Source organism: Neopsephotus bourkii, unplaced genomic scaffold (assembly GCF_033783945.1).
Source record: "Neopsephotus bourkii isolate Nb327-2 ecotype Australia unplaced genomic scaffold, CSIRO-AGI_Nbou_v1 NB_1328, whole genome shotgun sequence".
Classification (NCBI taxonomy): Eukaryota; Metazoa; Chordata; class Aves; order Psittaciformes; family Psittacidae; genus Neopsephotus; species Neopsephotus bourkii.
The window spans coordinates 2,291,852-2,310,984 of NW_026901808.1; the positions used below are offsets into that span (position 1 = coordinate 2,291,852).

General features: G+C 38.0%; 1 protein-coding gene across 5 annotated transcripts in view; it reads left to right on the top strand.

Annotated features, from left to right (window-relative positions):
* SRPK2 (SRSF protein kinase 2) overlaps positions 1 to 19,133 on the top strand; it is a 148,960-nt gene that overhangs the window by 98,515 nt on the left and 31,312 nt on the right. For all 5 annotated transcript variants that reach the window (XM_061366309.1, XM_061366312.1, XM_061366313.1 and 2 more), the window contains 5 exons: positions 356 to 507; positions 8,160 to 8,268; positions 8,807 to 8,894; positions 9,141 to 9,228; positions 14,529 to 14,635. In XM_061366309.1, the coding sequence (XP_061222293.1) occupies positions 356 to 507; positions 8,160 to 8,268; positions 8,807 to 8,894; positions 9,141 to 9,228; positions 14,529 to 14,635 (544 nt within the window). The remainder of the gene's footprint in view (positions 1 to 355; positions 508 to 8,159; positions 8,269 to 8,806; positions 8,895 to 9,140; positions 9,229 to 14,528; positions 14,636 to 19,133) is intronic.

Here is a 19,133-nt window from a genome sequence, read left to right on the forward strand (position 1 = left end):
ATTTGTTCATCAGGAATTCTAAAAGCTTTTCTGATTTTATGTTTTGTATTTTATGCTTTATATGTGATATTATGTGCCTCTTTTTAATATTATATGCTTTTGAATATAATATTCAAAATTTATAATACTTAATGTAAGCTGTTTCAGTGATTAAGTTCAGATTCACTGAAATGTGCTTCTGGTCTGGTCAGGTGCTTTTCTGTCCATGCCTCCCACAGGTCATATGAAAGATGACAGTGGGAGCCTAAGTGAGACACGCTTGTCTGGTATCTCCCCAGGCATTTTCTTACCCCCGCAAGGGCTGTGTTACCCTGTGGGGAAGCTCTTTACTCAGTTGTTCTCTCTTTGTTTCCAGGCCAGAGCCTCAGCAGAAAGCTCCCTCTGCACCGCCACCTCCACCACCACCCCCTCCACCACCCCTGCCGGAGCCCACCCCGCCAGAGCCAGAGGAGGAGATCTTGGGCTCTGATGATGAGGAGCAAGAGGATCCCGCAGATTACTGTAAAGGTGTGTACACTCAGCAGCGTCCACAAGGGCAGGCACTGTCATGCAGATCTTAACTCTAGTCTTGGGCGGCTTTTAAAGACCTGATCTTCAACTACAGAATTTATTGATATGAGAATTATAAACTACTGCTTCTTTCAGGTCCAGAGGCACAGTTGTCTCCAGCTTTACTTTTTCACTTAGCCGTAGCTTATTCATACATTTTACAATAAGGATACAAATGTTGCATCCCTGATTTCTTCTTGATGTTCTAGCTATAAGAATAGAGAAGAAACTTTTCTGGATTGATGTTAGTTGTAAGAGAAACACCCAAACCAAAACAAGCAACCTGTTACCCCTTGTCCTTCAGCTGGCATTGCAAGTGGTTCTAAAATCTCTTGATGCCTTTAACAACATCAACTACGTTTATTTTTTCATCTCTATCTTCTTTCCCCTTCTCTCACTTGCACCAGCCCAAGATGCTACATGCTGCTTTTTCATATGTTGTCTTTCCCAGTCCTCAGCATAGCCTGAGGCTCTCTACATCATTGTTTTAGCTTTTAATTTCTTTAGTTTTTGTAGTTGCTTATATTATTTTTAAGTATCGTTAAATGTGTAAAAATACATAATTGCAGTACAGGAGGGTCAGTACTTAAATTTGTTTTCATGTCTCTGCTGAAGTTTCAAGTCTGTTCCCATAGGAGCAGAACATACTGTACTTACATAAAAAAAATCAACTGTTTCGTTCAAGTGACTGTTTCAGTTTGGTGTAAGAAGTTTTATTAATATGTGATATTTCAAATACTTAAGCAGCTTACAAATACCAGTTGTGAAAACATCGCAGTAAACTCAAAGTAAATATTGAAGTCTGCAGCAGAGAAGAGAAAAACATGTTGCTAAAGCATGCATCTTTTTAATTTAAGAAAATAGTGCTTCTGTCGCAACACGTTTGTTCCTTAAGATAACTCTTGGTATTTGTAGCATATCCCATCAGTGATTAAGTGTTTAAACATCTGTTTACTTGTAAACATCTGTATTTCCTTGATTAAGCGTTTTAAGGCCTTCACTTCCCTAAAATAAGAGTTGTGTTTAATTTCAAACTGTCCATTGTTGTTTGTGTTCCAGTATCTCTTGCACAATGTTACCATCTGGAGAAGCTACATCACAAAACAAACAACAATATAGTCTGAGTTTACAGCCTGCTTATGTTACCTGCTTAACTAGAATCTCTGTGACTACAGCAGGTCAATAGAGAGATCTCTGTGCTTTTAAAATGAACTATGTTTGCACTAAGAATACTTGCACTTTTCCTGAAAAGTCGAAGGGTACTTGTGTGTGCTTAAAGGTTCTTCTGCATTCTGCTCTTGAAGCATTGAACTGATGAAAGTATATTAAAGATGGCTCAAGCTTTGATTCATTTTGATGTCATAACCATTACTTGTTTCTCCGAGAGCAGTGCATTTGTTGCTCCAGTTTACCTGTTCTCTGACTGTAATTTCCAGTAAGACTGGTCAGTATGTTTCCTTCTTTTTAGTCTGTTGGAGTTGAGATGAAGGAAAGGTCCCATAAGAATCTTGACTCGAATGGTCAGATTGGGATGATCTGGGGCCATGCAGACTTACTGTAAGTAATGCCTTCAGTAAGGCATTTGGTACTGTCTCCCACAGCATCCTCATAGATAAGCTAAGGAAACGTGGGCTTGATGATCAGTTAGTGAGGTGGATCAAGAACTGGTTGAAAGGAAGAATTCAGAGAGTTGTGGTCAGTGGGGCAGAACCTAGCTGGAGGTCTGTGACTAGTGGAGTACCTCAGGGGTCAGTGCTGGGACCAGTGCTGTTTAATATTTTCATCAACGACCTGGATGAGGGAACTGAGTGTACCCTCAGCAAGTTTGCTGATGATACTAAACTGGGAGGAGTGGCTGACACACCAGAAGGCTGTGCTGCCATTCAGCGAGACCTGGACAGGCTGGAGAGTTGGGCGGGGAGAAACTTGATGAAATTCAACAAGGGCAAGTGTAGAGTCTTGCATCTGGGGAAGAACAACCCCATGTACCAGTACAGGTTGGGGGCTGACCTGCTGGAAAGTAGTGAAGGGGAAAGGGACCTGGGGGTCCTGGTGGATAGGAGGATGAACATGAGCCAGCAATGTGCCCTTGTGGCCAAGAAGGCCAATGGCATCCTAGGGTGCATTAGAAAGGGTGTGGTTAGTAGGTCAAGAGAGGTTCTCCTCCCCCTCTAATCTGCCTTGGTAAGGCTGCATCTGGAATATTGTGTCCAGTTCTGGGCCCCTCAGTTCAAGAAGGACAGGGAATTGCTTGAAAGAGTCCAGTGCAGAGCCACAAAGATGATTAAGGGAGCAGAACATCTCCTTATGAGGAGAGGCTGAGGGAGCTGGGTCTCTTTAGCTTGGAGGAGACTGAGGGGTGACCTCATCAATGTTTACAACTATGTAAAGGGTGAGTGTCAGGATGATGGAGCTAGGTTTTTTTCAGTGATGTCCAGTGATAGGACAAGGGGCAGTGGGTTTAAACTGGAGCATAGGAGGTTCCATGTGCATATCAGGAAAAACTTCTTTACTGTGAGAGTGACAGAGCACTGGAACAGGTTGCCCAGGGGGGTTGTGGAGTCTCCTACTTTGGAGATATTCAAGGCCCGCCTGGACAAGTTCCTGTGTGATGTACTCTAGGTTACCCTGCTCTTGCAGGGCGGTTGGACTAGATGATCTCTTGAGGTCCCTTCCAACCCTTGGGATTCTGGGATTCCCGTTTGGTTTTTTTATATTCAGTATGGAGATTAAGTTATTTGGTAAAGAATCCCAGGGATGGCTTTTAGATACATTACTACCATTAATTTGAGATAGATTTTATTAGTTTAAATATGTTTTCTGTGGTTTCGGTAACCTTATCTGTATTTACAGAGTGGGAGATAAATATTTGGAAATTATAATTTATTACTGGAGTGCCTCTTGTCTTCCTCATACTATCTCCAAAAGGGCAGTCTCCTAGATTCTTGAGTTAGGCACAGAAATACTTCAACTGTTCTCAACACCAGCTTGAAGTTTCATAGGAGGGCAATTTTGATGAGGTGGTATATAATAATTTTTTTAATTAAGCCAACATTTTACCTGTTAACTGTACTTCCCAGTGCTTGGGCATTTTTGTTACTAATTTTCTTTTTTACATTTTAAGGATAAATTCCTATGTGCTGGGCTCACATCTTCACCATGTTACATGGTGGTTAGCAAATAGTCATAATAGTATTTTTAATCAGGAAATTGGATTAATTTGAATTAGCATCTGATGTGAAAGAGACAGCTAACAGCCATATGTGTAAAGCACAGACTAGCCCCCTGTTCCCTGGGGACTTCCTCCAGGGCCTGTTTAAATCTGTGAAATGACTTCTGTGGGTGTCATTGAATTTACATTAAATGCTGGTCAAATCTTTGTTTAAGGGATGGAAATACTAAAAGTCCAACTGCGTGATTTGTCGAGGGATACTTAGACAGTGAAGGTAGTTTCTCTTCTTTTCTGAAAAGCTTTGAAACACTTGGAGATTTTTCTAAGAGCCAGTTGTGTCATGGATGTAATCGGGATTCTTTGCTTCTCTGATCATCATCCTTGCCCCTGGAGATGTCTCCCATTCATCCAGTTCACAAAGAGAATAATTCCCTATACAAACATAGAACTAGCCAGCTACAATTACCAATACATTCAGAAGACATTTAGGAATAATGATCTCATTTTTCTGACCCTCTTTCTTGAGTGCACGTTGCACTATCAGTGAGAGACACTTTTTTGTGTGTGCTGCCGTGAATAGCACAAGGATTTTTTGTTATGTTATCAGCAGTGCCACTTATACATTGGAGATTTTCAAATATCAATATTGTTCTTCTCAACCCATTAATGTTGCATAGATGTTTACTTGTTATGACTGTTTAGAAATACTTTCTGTATTATGTAGAACTTAAATAATTACATTTCTTGTAGGATGGCACCAGTTTTTAAAATACATTTAAATTAAAAGTGTTGTTACCTGGTGGTTCACAACCTGTAAATGAATATGTTGCTGATGTGAATAATCAGGGAATAATATTCACAGGAATGGTGATTGATTATTGTCAAAACTGCACCTGTTGTGGCTTATAAAGTGTCTTGTGCCCATGTATATACTCGGAGATTATGCTGCTGCTGTTGGTATCTGTACATACGCTTGTGTATTGCTATAATTAGTTATGGCATGCTATAGGGACCAAAATAACATGGCTTGTACATATATAGTATTGTTATTCTTGCAGTACATACATTCTACTAAAATGACTCTTATTAACCCCCAGTTTATTAACTTGACTTTGGTGTCTTGAATTGCCTCTGTAGGGTGTTTTCTGTCCTGTCTCTGATGGGAAGAAATTATCCCCAGTTTCTGATTTTTGACCCTTTGAAGCACAAGTAGGCCAAAAGCTGTCTGCGGAGAGGCAGCCTTATAAGGCACTTGCTTACCTCAGCTATTTATAGAGGCATATGTCTACCTGTATTTAAATTCTTCATCATTGAGTGTCACGGTGTTAACAAAAAAAGGCAGATATTTTGTTTACTGCAAAAATTTACTTCTGGACATTCTTTTATGTACTTGAAGGTCCACTTACACCCTTCTGACAGTGCAGAAGGCTGCCTGAACTATGAGTGTTTTTCTATACATCTGAAGCCATATAACTGCAAAGGAATGATTGAGTAGAACTAAATGTTTAGGAAAATCATAAAAAAAATTCAGAAATATTTGTATTGTTGAATTTTAAAATCAGTTTGCAAACCATAGAGGGGTGTTAAAACTGGGTGTTAAATGCATTTCAGGTTTTTTAATCATATCTGCTTGCAAAGGAGATACAGAGAGAGTAACATTTCAAGCTTCTCACTGTTCTCATGCAATGATACCTGCAGGACAAAAATCAAATTGGAAGAAATGATACTGCTATAATGAATTATGTGGAAGTGTTTCATGTAGTTCTAGCTGTCAGGTCACCAGACTTGATTCATTTTACAGGTACAAACCTTTAAGTAATGGAATTGCTGTATGTTCTTTAACCTCCACTTACATCCATCACTTCATTCTGATGAGTAGAGCTTTATGGAAATAATTTACCAAAGAGTATAATTTTGTTGTTGTTGGTTTAATCCATTTAAAAGCAGTCTTAAAATACGATTTTATTTATCCATTTTTTTAAATATTTTCATCAACTGTTACTGCAAAGACAGTTAAATAGACAAATTAAAATTTAGTTTTGCTTTTTTATGTTTCTATCAGTATGGATTTGTATGTGTGCATTCAGCAAAATTTCTCTAATAATGAAGCTGCAATAGATGTAGGCTTATTATGTGGCTGATAACAGTTCCTTGTTGCAAACGAAGTGGGCCTCATAATAGTCAACACTTACTCTCCATAAGTCCTTGTCCCCCGTGCTTTCTGGAAGTATAAATCTGGTTGGGTGTTCCACAAGCGACTTGTTTTCTTTCTTTGCCAAGTGGGAACCCCTTGCTTTCCAATGTTATGCATTCTTAGGTTGACACAATTCAGCAGTGGAAATGAAGGTATCTTTTTTGAAGGTTCCCAGGTGGGTTGTCCTGACAGCTTTGCATGAACATTTCCTTTCCGGTGATGGCGGGGAGTCCTGGGATTTGGCCCTAACCTGGGTCTCTATGTCTTGGTCCTCCTGTAATGCCATGTCCTGCTCCTGAACTAGGGCCTTCTTTTTCCTTTGCTCTTTTTTAACTGAAAATGGTGGTGTCTGTATACCTAGTGATTTGTGAAATGAAATACTGTATGTGATAGTGTATGACTCTCATGGGTTAAAGGTGTAAAGATTATTGTGCAAAATACTCATGGCAAAGATGGAACTTCAGCTCCTTACGTTAGGTTGGGTGAGCGGAGGCTGTACCCTGTGTCTGTCCATGCTATCTGTGCACATCAGACTCATTTCTGTGCCTGATGAGCATGCTCTTACCCTCTGTGGTGGTATAAACCTGGAGGCAGCGGGGCAGGGAAGTGTGTGAAGCCAGCGCTGTGTGTAGCTGAGACTTCTGCTGCCCATCTGGAGTTATTTGTTGCTGTCACTTGGTTCAGACTGGCCTCTGTTGAGAGGAATACTTGTGAGTGCTGCTCCCTTGCTGCTCTGGCCCGAGCTGTTTGGGTCTCTGCCAGGGGTATTATGTGCAGGAGCCTGGGCAGCTGCAGTGTGTCAGATGGGTCAGCTTATATTTGAGGATGTGATCAAACCAACGAGTGTCCGCTAAACTTAACATACACCTTAACATACAAATGTTGAAGCTCTGTGTGTTTGAGTTTCAGTTTATACATGCCAATGTTGAAAGCAGTATATTACTTAAGCTTTGTCATTCTGTTGAATATATAATCTTTATAATTCTGTTGTACAATTGTGTTAAATTTATTAATCTACTCTGGAAGCCTTTGAGAAAAGTTTACAAATAAACTCTTCTGTTAAGGCAAAATATGTTACTAGCAAAGAAAGGATATAAATATATCCAGATTTGATGTTGCTGTTCCACAGATCAAAAGGAGGTAAGAGCAGAGCCCCTGTTTTAAATCCAAGGAAATGATAAGTTCGCATTGTCGTCTTAACTCAGCGCCAGTTCTAACAAGATTTTCAGGGGATTTCAAAACAGATATAGGAACTTAGAGAAAGTAGTCTGAGGTTTTCCTGATTTTAAGTGGAATAGTCAATAACTGAGGATCCTGCCAGAGGACAGTTGAGCGTGAGACATTGTGAAGGACCAGAAGGAGTCAAGTGATTCCTTGACAGCTGCTCGGAGTCTGCTGCTGGGCAATGTCCTGGTTGCATTGTGCAGCCTGAGATTTGTGTGCATTTTAGGCAAAATTGTGGTGGTGGTTGTTAGTGTGGTAAGGTCTGAATAATAATCTTGTGTGATCGCTGACTTGCCTATATTTGAGTGGGAGAAAGAATGCCTCTTAAAATACAAAGGAAACAAAAAGCATCATTACACCTTCTCACACTGCCTGGAAAGCTGAGCTCCAGCCTGCTCTGTCCCATTGGCCTTTCTGCCAAATGGGACTTTGAGGACCTGTGTAGTGGTGTAAGTTAGGACTGCAGACTTCATTGATTAAAAAGCAGTTCAGACAAAGCCCATAGCTGCCTGCTCTCTCTTATTCTTCACTGTAAAAACCTCAGACATGAGAAAAATGCATTGCTGCTATGGGTCGGGAGCCAAGCAGAAGAGCATCAATGAAGTCTGCATTGTTCTTAACATTTTCTCAGGAAGTATTTTATTGCTGCCTTTATTAGTAGAAAGCAAATGGGAATTAAAACAATCTCTGTCAGGATTCTACAATCATCCAAAGTATGTTGACTGGAGAAGCTTCAAATATGATAAAAGAAATAACGTAGATCTTTCCTGTACTCTGTGAAGTGGAAGATAAGCCTGGGAAAATAGAGAACAGATGCTAATTTTACCATAAATAAAAGCCGTAAGAGAGAAGGGTGAATAAACTCTACACTAGTTACAGGACATGAGTTTTTTCCCTCCAGGCCAAGTAAGGTAGAATTTTTAAAGTACAGGACAATTAGAAAGATTTATTCTACAAGAATTACTTGAAAACCTGGGAACTATTGTTTTCTGAATATTATTCTCATTTTTTTCATGAAAGGAGGCTATCATCCAGTGAAAATTGGTGATCTTTTCAATGGCCGGTACCATGTTATTAGGAAGTTAGGATGGGGACACTTCTCTACAGTCTGGCTATGCTGGGATATGCAGTAAGAAAACTATTTATTTCCATTTACTTTTTCCTTAATACATTATTCTGTTTGGAGTATCTTTTGTTTTACACACATGATAAACTTTTGTGAATGTTTGCTATCTTTTCATGGAGAAAGATGTCTACAGTCTTATTTTGCACTTGGTTAAGTGTTTAGCTTACAAAAGCTCTCAGAAATAAGTATGTATCTGTTTTCTTTGAGAAATTCGCTTTGCTTATTGAATTTGCATGTTGTCTTGAAGTTGCAAGAGTGAGCTACTGTTTTTAATTGTTTTAAATGAAAAAATAAACCTTGACTGAATGATAAAATATGCAACCAAATTCTTATTTTAAAGGCATTAGCATCAAGGGGACAGAATATTCAATATATCAGACTGTTAACAGAGTATTGATAGAAACTGATTTTAATTGTAATGTCAGCTTTTTCTGTCAGAATGTATTAGATTAAGAAATACTTTATTCAAAATTTCCCAAGCTTTGAAGTATGTCTATTTTAGTTCAAAGCATGTGTTGAAAATATTTTTGTTCTTTTCAAGGGGGAAAAGGTTTGTTGCAATGAAAGTTGTCAAAAGTGCACAACATTATACAGAGACAGCCTTGGATGAAATAAAGTTACTCAAATGTGTAAGTATCACCCGTGCAATCCAGTGCTCAGCATCAATAATAACAGAAAAAATAATTAAAAAATGGAGCAGAATATTGTTTTTTAACTCTTTTTATATGTTTTTTACTACATATCTGTGTTCTTTTATGTGTTGCTGTGATTTCTGAAGCTCCAAAATAGTGTGTAACTTCATGTGGATAGCTAACTAGCTAGTATTTTAAAGTGATTTTTACCCTGAAATGTCAGTGTTCCCATTCTTGGTTTAGGTTCGTGAAAGTGACCCTAATGATCCCAACAAGGATATGGTTGTGCAGCTGATTGATGACTTCAAAATTTCTGGAATGAATGGAATTCGTATCCTTTTGAAAACATGGCATCTTCATTAAAACTGATCTGCTGACATAAGTAAGCATTTAGTTTAGCTTTTTTTCTAGTTAGTATTACTTTAAATATGCATTAACCTAGATGCAAAGGGTAGTCCAGTGTGTAATGCAGTCACTGGAGTGAAAGTAGCTTAGCTTTTCTAAACACTCTGCAAAAAAGAAAATTCTCATGAATCCTGTCATGTTCTGCTACAACTAGAGATAGGTCATGTAAAAATTTGAGTTTTACTGAAAAGGTTTGTAATAACTGGGGCTTATAGGAAATACGTTTTGCATTAGGCTGGTAAAGAGAGAAAAGTGTCAGTGTTGTGAAGAAGCTGGTTTGTGTTTTCTTGTGGGAAGTGTGAGGGCACGGAGATTCTTCTCTTGTTTGTATGAGCTTCTTTTGTCCAGGTGTTAGCCTCTTCTTTTGGAAAAGATTTTAAAGCTTTACCTTCAAATGCTCTCTTAAAAAAAGGAGGGGAGGGAGTGTTAGGAGAGACACAGTAAGATGTGATGGAATATTGTTCTCAGGGAAAAATACGTGTCTATGAATGCATTTGGTTTCAGAGTTGAGCTAAAGTGAGTTTTCATTGCTAATTATATTAGATATTTTAGCAGCTTATTATATTGCCGTGCTTTCATTTACTGTTACAGCTGGTATTTATGTGTATACTTGTATCTTGGAGCCCTAATAAGAGATCTCACTGTTCATGGTTTCACACTACCAGACAATGAATCAGTTCCTGCTCTAACGAGCTTAACACTGAGTTGATTTTAGTGATGGGCCTTCAGTCTTCAGCAGATCAGGTTAAGGTGCTCTTCATCTACTCTCATCCTCTAAGAAGTTACTGTCAGTAAATATGAATGCCCACTAGAAAGCATCCTTTCAGGGAGAAGCATGGAAGCAGTTTTCATCTGATCCATCTCTCTTGGCATAAATTACGAGAGTGTTGGGACAAGTATCCTCAGTTACAGAATGGCATCTTAACTGCTTTCCCTTTGTCCCATTTTGATTTGTTTCCTGGTTGCTTCAGTGGTCAGCTACCATGGTAGAAGTGTGCTTAAATGTAGGTGAAGTTAATGTAGTCTGCTTATTGCCTAGATTTTATCATCATATTAAAATAAGCCATACAGTTGCTGGTAGTCATGTCAATCTGAATATAAATGGTTTGTGATCAAGGAAATTGCTTAACACAGTGAGCAGAGAACCCTGGTGAGGGTTTCTTGTAGCTGTTGTGCTACAAAAAAAACAAGTTTTAATGTTTGAGCTGAGCTGAGATGCTTATTAAGAAGTATTCTATAGATATATCTATTTTGTATAACTTCACAAAGAATAATGCAACCAAAGCACTTCAGGTCTTTAGCTGACAGCTGTACAATTGAGGGATAATCAAAGTTATTTTAAGAAATCAGAAATTTTTAGTTGTTCTTTTGTAATATGAAATAGGGAATAAGAAGATGCATTCATAGTTATACATAGAAATAACTCTTAATCTGTTTAACAGAGCAGTTTCCCAATAACATTCTTAAACTATTACTAAGATTCACAATTACGTATTTGTCTGTATTAAAGGTGAGAGCCATTTCTAAGTGTGAAGAGTAAATTTTGTTGGTGATGATATTTTGAAAGCATATCCAAACTTTATCTTTTGAAATATGGCACTTAAATTGACAGAGCCAAAAAAGATAACGTACTATTGAAAAATAAGGGTTCAGATAGCTTTGTGCTACCATCCGGACAGCTGATGCTGATTTATTTTATTGCAGTTTTACTTTCATGTTGAAAACTTTGACAGTATACAAGTTGTTTTATGTGGAAGGCAGATGTTCCTGCCTTACCGAGAAGTACATTTTTCAGAAGGGTACAGCAGGCAGGATGGGTTGACACTGCACTCAAATTGAAATTACAGCTGGAAGTCTGTCAAAGTCCTAACCAGCAGTGAAAATACGGGATCAAGTATCTTATGCTTTCAGTTTTCTTGTGAACAGCTTGTACGTCCTGAGTTGCTTTGCCAGTTTGAGCGGTGGTTTGTTGCACTGATGATTTGACCAACTCCTTTTTATCTTCTAGGAAAATAATCTTCGGTGCAGGTTCTTGTGGGAGGGAGCAGGTAACTGATTATAATGTTTTGCTGCAATTTGTTTACATTTTAAAAATACTGTATTAGTGCTGCGTTAGTGTTGCTGAGTTAAACAGGTTGAGAGAAATACAGGAATTGGAGAGTTTTTCCATGCTCTGCTGTTTCCAGCTTCCTCTGGGCAAGTCACTAAATATCTGTTCCTTGACTGTAAATTAAAACAATATATGCTTCATAGAGGCTAGATCATTGCTTATGGAATACATCTAAAATTTAAAGCAAGACAGAAGAGAGGTGGGTGAATCCTTTGGATGGCTAAAACCACAAAATGTCGTAGAGCTTCCAGACAGGGAAACTTATCAGGAGCTGTGTAACACAGAGGTGGGAATGTGCAGAGTCACTGGCCTGTACTGTGTCATCTTTCTTGTAGGAGCTGTAAGAAGTGTTTATATACAAAATATATAACAGTGTGTCTTGTGCTGCGCTAGGCTGATAATTTTTTTAACTACTTGAGCATTTTAAAAAGATTGCAATTATGATTTTTTTTTTTTTTTTACTTGTCTGCCCTGGATATTTATTAAAGCCTTAATAAATGTTTGAGTGTAGTGTTTTTTAAATAAAATATTCAGATAATCACATAATGAAACAAGCATTTGGAGAGACAAGTAAAAAAGATAAGGAAGGAAACATTCCTGACACAATCAGACATTATAATAGTTATGATAAAATTACCTCCAAAGAAAATACAGCATTAATTACATGACATAAAGCATAAATGTTGCCAGTCCAGAAGCATCTGAGATACCTCCCAGAAGTGTTCTGTGTTGGTACCAGAACCTTATTTCATTTAGCTAGTAGTGTCTAACCCTCATCTAAACTCTAAGTGCTTCTGTAATGTGTGTTTATAGATAGGTAGATACTTACTGGTAAGTTTTTAGTCAAGAAAGAACAGTTTTAAGTACTTAAGCCTGTCAGCTGATTTATGTTATGTTTGTTCTCACCTTTGCTGCTCTGCTCAATTTCCCCCTTTCAGACATTTCCCAAACTGCTTCACAGTGTTTCAGAAGAGGCATGCCTGCTGGGTGGGCTTCGGGTTTATTTTTTGGTGGAGGATATTTTGGACGTACTCATCTGCCAGGATGTTGGTGCTGTAGGAAGATCCTGGGGCATGTGAGGCTGGTTTCCCAACAGTTAATGCACAGCTTTTCCCAAACACTTTGTAGCAGGCAGTCTGGCTGACAATTAATGTTTTTCAGGTCAGGATAGTAAAGCAGGCAACATTTTTGAATACCTACTCCAAACACTGAGCCTCTTGTGTGTCTTCTGCTCAGTGCTGTGCACTGCCTTGAGTTTGTCTGAGTCCTCCCAGCAAAATGTTGCATTTTTTTTTTTCAGGTAGCCATCACTTCTCTTTCTTGTGTCCCTCCTCTCTTTGCCTGCTTCTGCCTTGTCTCCTTGCATCTTCCTACTCGGTGCCCTCTTTTTGCCTTTCAGCTATTCACTTCCCGGCACCCATTTCTCTTCTGGTTACTGGCAAGGCTTAGCACTTCCCTAAGTGCAAGGAATGACAGGAATGTGCACTGGACAGTTTGCAGCAGCAGTGGTCTGAAGGGCTGTGGGCGGGTGTCCTAAATTTCATCTCTGAATGCTGCAGTGTCTTGCCTCTCTGAAACCTGTTGTGTTGCTGTAGCATTGCAACTTCACTGTGTGGGCTAGGTTAATAAGTGTGGTAAAGTAACCAAGACTGTTTCCTTTTCTGCATGGAACAGAGTTTTATAATATTCTGAGTAGAGTTGATTGATACAGTTGGGAAACGACTATTCACTGTCTCCTTTAATACAGGAATTAAGGAACATGAAGGGAGATGAAAGGTAGCAGGAGTCAAAATGTTACCATCCTTCACAATGTGTTTTGGCCAGTCTTGAGACCTTTCAACTTTGATCTAACTCTGGCATAAGGGATGTAGATTTCAAAACTTAAGTTAGCTTTATGCATATAGGTAGGTACTTTGAGAAGAATGTAAATGATAAACTGATAAACAAGGTAAATCTCATTTTGACAGCAGTTAAGACCGTGACTCTTAAGATCATTGCCCTGACTCTAGTTAGTAAAACTTACGAACTTAACTAGAAGTTAGGTAAGATTTCACCCCTAACAGTGTGTAGTTCTTTATGAATGGTCTCTTGAGATACAGTCTTATTTCATCCATTGAGATTTTCCTGCAGTATCTGTCAATTCATTTTCTGTTGTTTTACATTATTCTCTGCAAGGTTACGGGTTCATGTAGTTAAGATTTTAACATTCTTTCTGATTTCAGGGATGTCAAGGTCATTTGCAGCTCATGTCTGAGGATTAACTTGGTCAAATCATTAACGTGTTGGGGGAATGTTATGGCTGATAAAATTAGCTTGAATATCTGAATACTTTCTTAATGGAAAGATAACCTACCCAGGTATATTAAGTGTAGATTCTCTATCTTAGGAAGCCCTTGAACCACAGATCAGTGGAGGCTCCTACATTTTTTTTTCCTATGATCATCTTCTGTTGGCCTCTGTTGCAGACCAGTAGTAGGTGCTGGGTCAAATTAAACTTTTTGGCATTGTGTTTTTTGCATGTTGCTTCTGAGTTCTGCATTTTCTTTGTTCCTGAGTTTTTTGGTGATTGACATTGTTCTCTGCAGTTAACACTGTAGGTGGGAAGAGATCCATTCTCTTACTACTTGAGTCTTTATTGTCAGGTGATTCTTAATTGAGCCTAATCAGAAAGATTTCTAGTATGGTTCATTTTCTGAAGCACTGCTGCTGCAGACTTTTGGTGTTAAAAGTCTATTCATATCATTGAAAGTTTATTAGAAGCTAGACATTATAGGCCAAATCAGTACTTCTAACTGTTTCAAAGAAAAAAAAAAATTATTTATTTTCTAGAATTACCTATTTCATTGTTCACCCTAATGTTGCTGTTAATATATGGAAGTACTTGACAAGATTTGTATAATTAAAATGTTTCATTTGCTGTGCATCTGGGCGCTGTTCTTGCATATGACACGTACAACCAAAGGATTATACCAAAACATATACTGTGTTCTGCTCATTTTAGGGGGAAGTGTTTTCCCTCTAACAGGGTGGTGATTGCTTTAGCCAGTATGCAAACAGACATTTGTGTTGATCTCCTCAACAATTTTATTTGGAAATTAACCTTAATTAAATCCCAGATGTCTGTATGGTCTTCGAAGTACTTGGACATCATCTCTTGAAATGGATAATCAAATCCAATTATCAAGGCCTTCCCATCCGTTGTGTAAAAAGTATAATTCGACAGGTAAGATTTGCTGATGTTTTAATTAGGTTTTTCTACCACTGTTAACAGTTTGAAGGTTAGAATGGTGATATTTCAACTGAACTCTTACTGATGAATATCTAAGATAATTTTATTGGTAATCATTGGGAGGTTGCAAGAGCATCTTTTTGGACAGCCTTCGTTTCTGTGTGCTGTGGGCTTTTCTGTTTGTTTTTGTTTGTTTGTTGTTGTTTTTTTTTAAAATCAAGGTTTCCTACTGAGAAGAGTTTCCTGAGCTTCTTTAGAAAATAAAAAGTTGAAGTAATAAGTCTTTTTCATAGATGTAAGGATATTTGTGTTCAGTTGCAGTTTTGGTTGACACTTCATGCTTCTTAATAAGATCTTCTGGAATATAAAATTTCAGAACGGGGAGATAATATTATAAAACAGAACAAAAATTGTATTTGAAAAATTGTCATCTGTCTGTATTTAAGTTTTTGAGGTGTCAGAGGGTTAACAAGATGAAACATTTGAGAAGATTTCACTGGGACATGTTCTTTCCACGTGCGTTCTTTTCCTATACTACGAAAATCAAGTTCCTGAGAGGTGGTCTTAAGGAGAAATAGTGTCTCAGCAAGGAAAAGTCACATGTATAGCTCTGATTTGGTATTAATCCATCAGCAGTTAATACCTACAAATGATGAATAAAGTATTCTGGCACTTCAGTAACTAGTATTGCCTTTCATCAACTTTACCTATAAGTTAGTAAGTGGTCTGTTAAACTTTCTTTGTAATTAATATTGTTTCAGCTGGTGAATATCGGCCTGTTATCTCTTTCATCAGAATAAGCTAAATAACAAATTTGATGAGGTTGTTACTCTACAGTTGAAATTTTAGGTCCCTTAATACCTGTACATCTAGGTGGCTCAGGTACTAGAAATCAGTTGTTGTGCTCCAGCTGAGCTGAGTTGCCTGTGAAGGAAAGGGAATGTGTATTATTTGTATCATGTGTGCATATAAATATCCACTGGTTTTGGTAAATGTTGTCTTTCTTTGGAATGTTTTTGCACTGGTTGCACCTTTGTTTGGCCAAAACATGAGAAATTACATGTAATTTCTTGGTAGACTGTGTTTAGCAGCAGTTTACTCTTACCTCAATTACACTGCCTGTAAACCAAACTACAGCCCATTTCTGGAAGGAAAACTTCTGAACCCAGCTTCATGGCATCTTTGCTAACAGGCTCCTGTAACGTAGCAGAGGAGGAATTCAGGTGCGACCTTCAGGGATGGTGGCCACAAACCAGTGAGAAGTGGGTCAACAAGGACAGGAGCCTGAAGGACCCCTGATAAGGGAGAAGTTCTCATTGATTTCTGTGATCGCCATGACTGTGGAGCTTGACTCAAGTGATACATACAAGTACATACAACATGGACTGATTTGTTCAGTTTTAAGAAGAAAAGGCTAATAAAGGGGGAAACTTGTGATCTCTTCAGGACAGATAGAGAAAATGGAGCCAAACTTCTCTTGCTGGTACATGGAGATAGGACAAAAAAGCAGTGTATGTGAGTTACTGCAAGTATCTGGTTACATATTAGGAAGAAATTTCTTTGTAGTGAGAAAGTTCTTTGTAGGGTGGTAAGACACTGAAACAGGTTGTCTGCAGTGTTATGTAATCTACATCTTAGAAATGAACTGGATAAAAGCTCTAGAGGAGGCTGATTTTGAGGTTAGATACAACTTCGAAGTTGGTATGACTTGGGGAAGGTTTAAATCACCTAGTCTTCCATACTAAGCATGAATGTAAGCAGTGGTAAAAATTGCAGGTATTTCAGACACTTGATACGTGAAAAAAGAGGAATGTGTTAGTCCTGGAAGATTAAAAAGGTTTTATTTTTGTGAGGTTGGAATTTGTGAGTCACCTTTTCAGACTGATGAGAATGGCATCAACTGGTAAGACTTCCAGGTTGTTCATCTCATTAAAGAGAATACAGATTCTTATTCTTTCTAAAAACTTACTTGTGAAACTTGAATATGAAACAATTAATGCACTGGTATTACTGTGCAGCAAGCCATTTTGTTTCAGAATGTACTGTAATTCCATGCTACAATTGAAACCTCCATTTTTTTATGCTATGGTTTGGAATTCTTTATTTTTTTTTTCCGATTTTTGAATGCTTTTGAGCTTTGGGGCAAAATTAGGTTTGTTTTAAAATGCAGGTGAGAGTTGAGTTTCTTAATGAGAAATCTCATTTCAGTTTCAACCAGACTTTTTTTCCTCTGGGGTAGAGTTACATGAACTGTTGTGCAAGAGAAGACCTTGCAGAATTGAAAATGGGGTTAGTTGCTGCAGTTCCTTGTTTGTGGAGATGATTGGAAGGGTCCATGTATTTAATTCCTTACTTTGGGTTGTAAAATGTATAGCATCAATCTCTTTTGAGAGGATCATGTTCTGAAACTGATGCTGAAAGGAGCATCATGTATTTATCAATGAAGGTTTTCACTTTTGCTTGGATTTGCAATATAGTAATTCTTCTTAATGGGTCAATATGATGTGGCTCCTTGAACGACGAAGAAACAAGTGAATATTAATTAGAAACTGCCAATTATGAGTTTCTTTATGTGAAACTGGCCTTGTGACCTTATAAGGGAAAAAATACAACCTTCTAATTTACACTTTTGGTTTTCTCAAAAAGTTTTTTTTGTCTCCCAAAAGAGGATTCTTCACTCACATTAAAGACAAAGCTGTCTTTGTGACACTGTTACTCAAAGGGATAAAGGCTGTCTTTTTGAAGTGGGAGGTATTGAGTCTGTTTTCTTATAAATGCCACTTCCACAGGTCACAGTGGAACAGATATTTATCTATCTTGTGAATGTTTATGGCTTTCTGTGTACTCTGGAATCTTTCATTTTTCTTGGCCTCAGAATTATGGACATTCAGTGGTAATTTGTAAAACGGTCTGTAGTGTAGTGGAGGAGGGAAGAGACTATTATAATCCATCTTTATGTTGCTATTGGTGTTAATGCCTCTTGTAAATTTTGAAGTCACTTAACTGCTAACTTCCCATAATAAACCAATCTTTCTTTGCCATTTCTTATTTTGAGACATACTGTATGTTCCTTCAGTTGCTTTGACAAGTGGTTAAGCAAATTTTGGATCTGCAAGAAAAAAATCCAGATTATCAAGAACGGAGCAAGGTTTTTGGTGCACCGTTGGCACGAAGTCCTGCTCAAGTGAACATAGAGTTTTCATTTAGGCATACAAAGAAAGCTTTTCAAAACAGTGGCTGTTCTGCTCTAGCTCCAGAACTGGAGAAAGCAGAGCCATGCACTTGAATTGTTTCTAGGATAAGTTAGCCTGAGTGTAAATATCATACACATTTTGCAGCTGCTCTTCTCTTGAGCTACCTTGCATGCTGGATGGATGTGCCAGTTCTGGAACTAGCTCAAAACTGGGTGGTAGACTAATATCTTTGTATTTTGTTACTGGTATTTTGAATCAACAGGTTTGCTTCTCAAGTTGACCCTCGTTAGCTCTGTCTTAAAGGATCCTGAGAACAAAAAGCTTGTTAGTTTATTTACAAAATACAGAGACTGCCAGGATGTTCTTATAGTTGGAGCTCATGAGTCTGGAGGTCTGTTTCTTGCTGTAGAACATTGAAAGAAGTCTTTTAAATGGGTTCAGCTAGGTTTCTGCTTTTTTTCTTTTTGCTGACGTTTTTCTACAATAGTTATGTAGATTATCATAGTAGCCTGGTTTATGCTGTTATATTATTCTGTACTGAATAATTGTAGCAGTTGACTTCCAGAGTTTATCGTATCTGGGTTTTACCTAGAATATGTGTAAAATCACACAAACTACTGTATTTCTATTCTGGTTAGAATTGAAGAATATTTTTTTTCATTGTGTAAAAATCATGTTTTACTTTTTGTCCTGGAATGCATTTTGAAGACTTTGGATATGCAGGATTGATATGAGCCAGCAGGTTTTAGCTTGCAGAGAGGATGAAAGACTAGTGAAAAATACATGCAACAAATACAGGTAGGCAAGTCGTGATGTGTTGGTCACATGAAAAGCTGGATTACTATTGGCATTCTGAGGAAAACTATAGGTAGCATTTCATCCCAACAACAAAATCCTCTCTTTGCTTTTAGTTTTATAATAAATTATAAGATGGTAATTCACAAACTAGACTTCAGTTTACTGCAGGCATGTAGTACTTGCAAGGTTTGCTTTTCCAAATAACTGTTTTACACCAGTGGGTATCAGCCAGATTCCCTTTTCAAAGAAAGATGCAGCAAGTATTTTTTACACATGTGCAGATCAGCTAAAGAGCACTTGGAAGTCTGACAGCAGGTTGCTGTTATCAAGACAGTTTAGCCAGTGAGTATCTTACTCATGAAAATCTCAGTAACTGGTTTTATGAGCTAAATAAATTATCTGGGCCACAAATGGACTGCAGGCAATCGGTTGAACATCTCTCTGCTAATAACAAACGCGTTTAGCTTGGTTTGGGTAATTAAAATAAATTTTCCAAACAT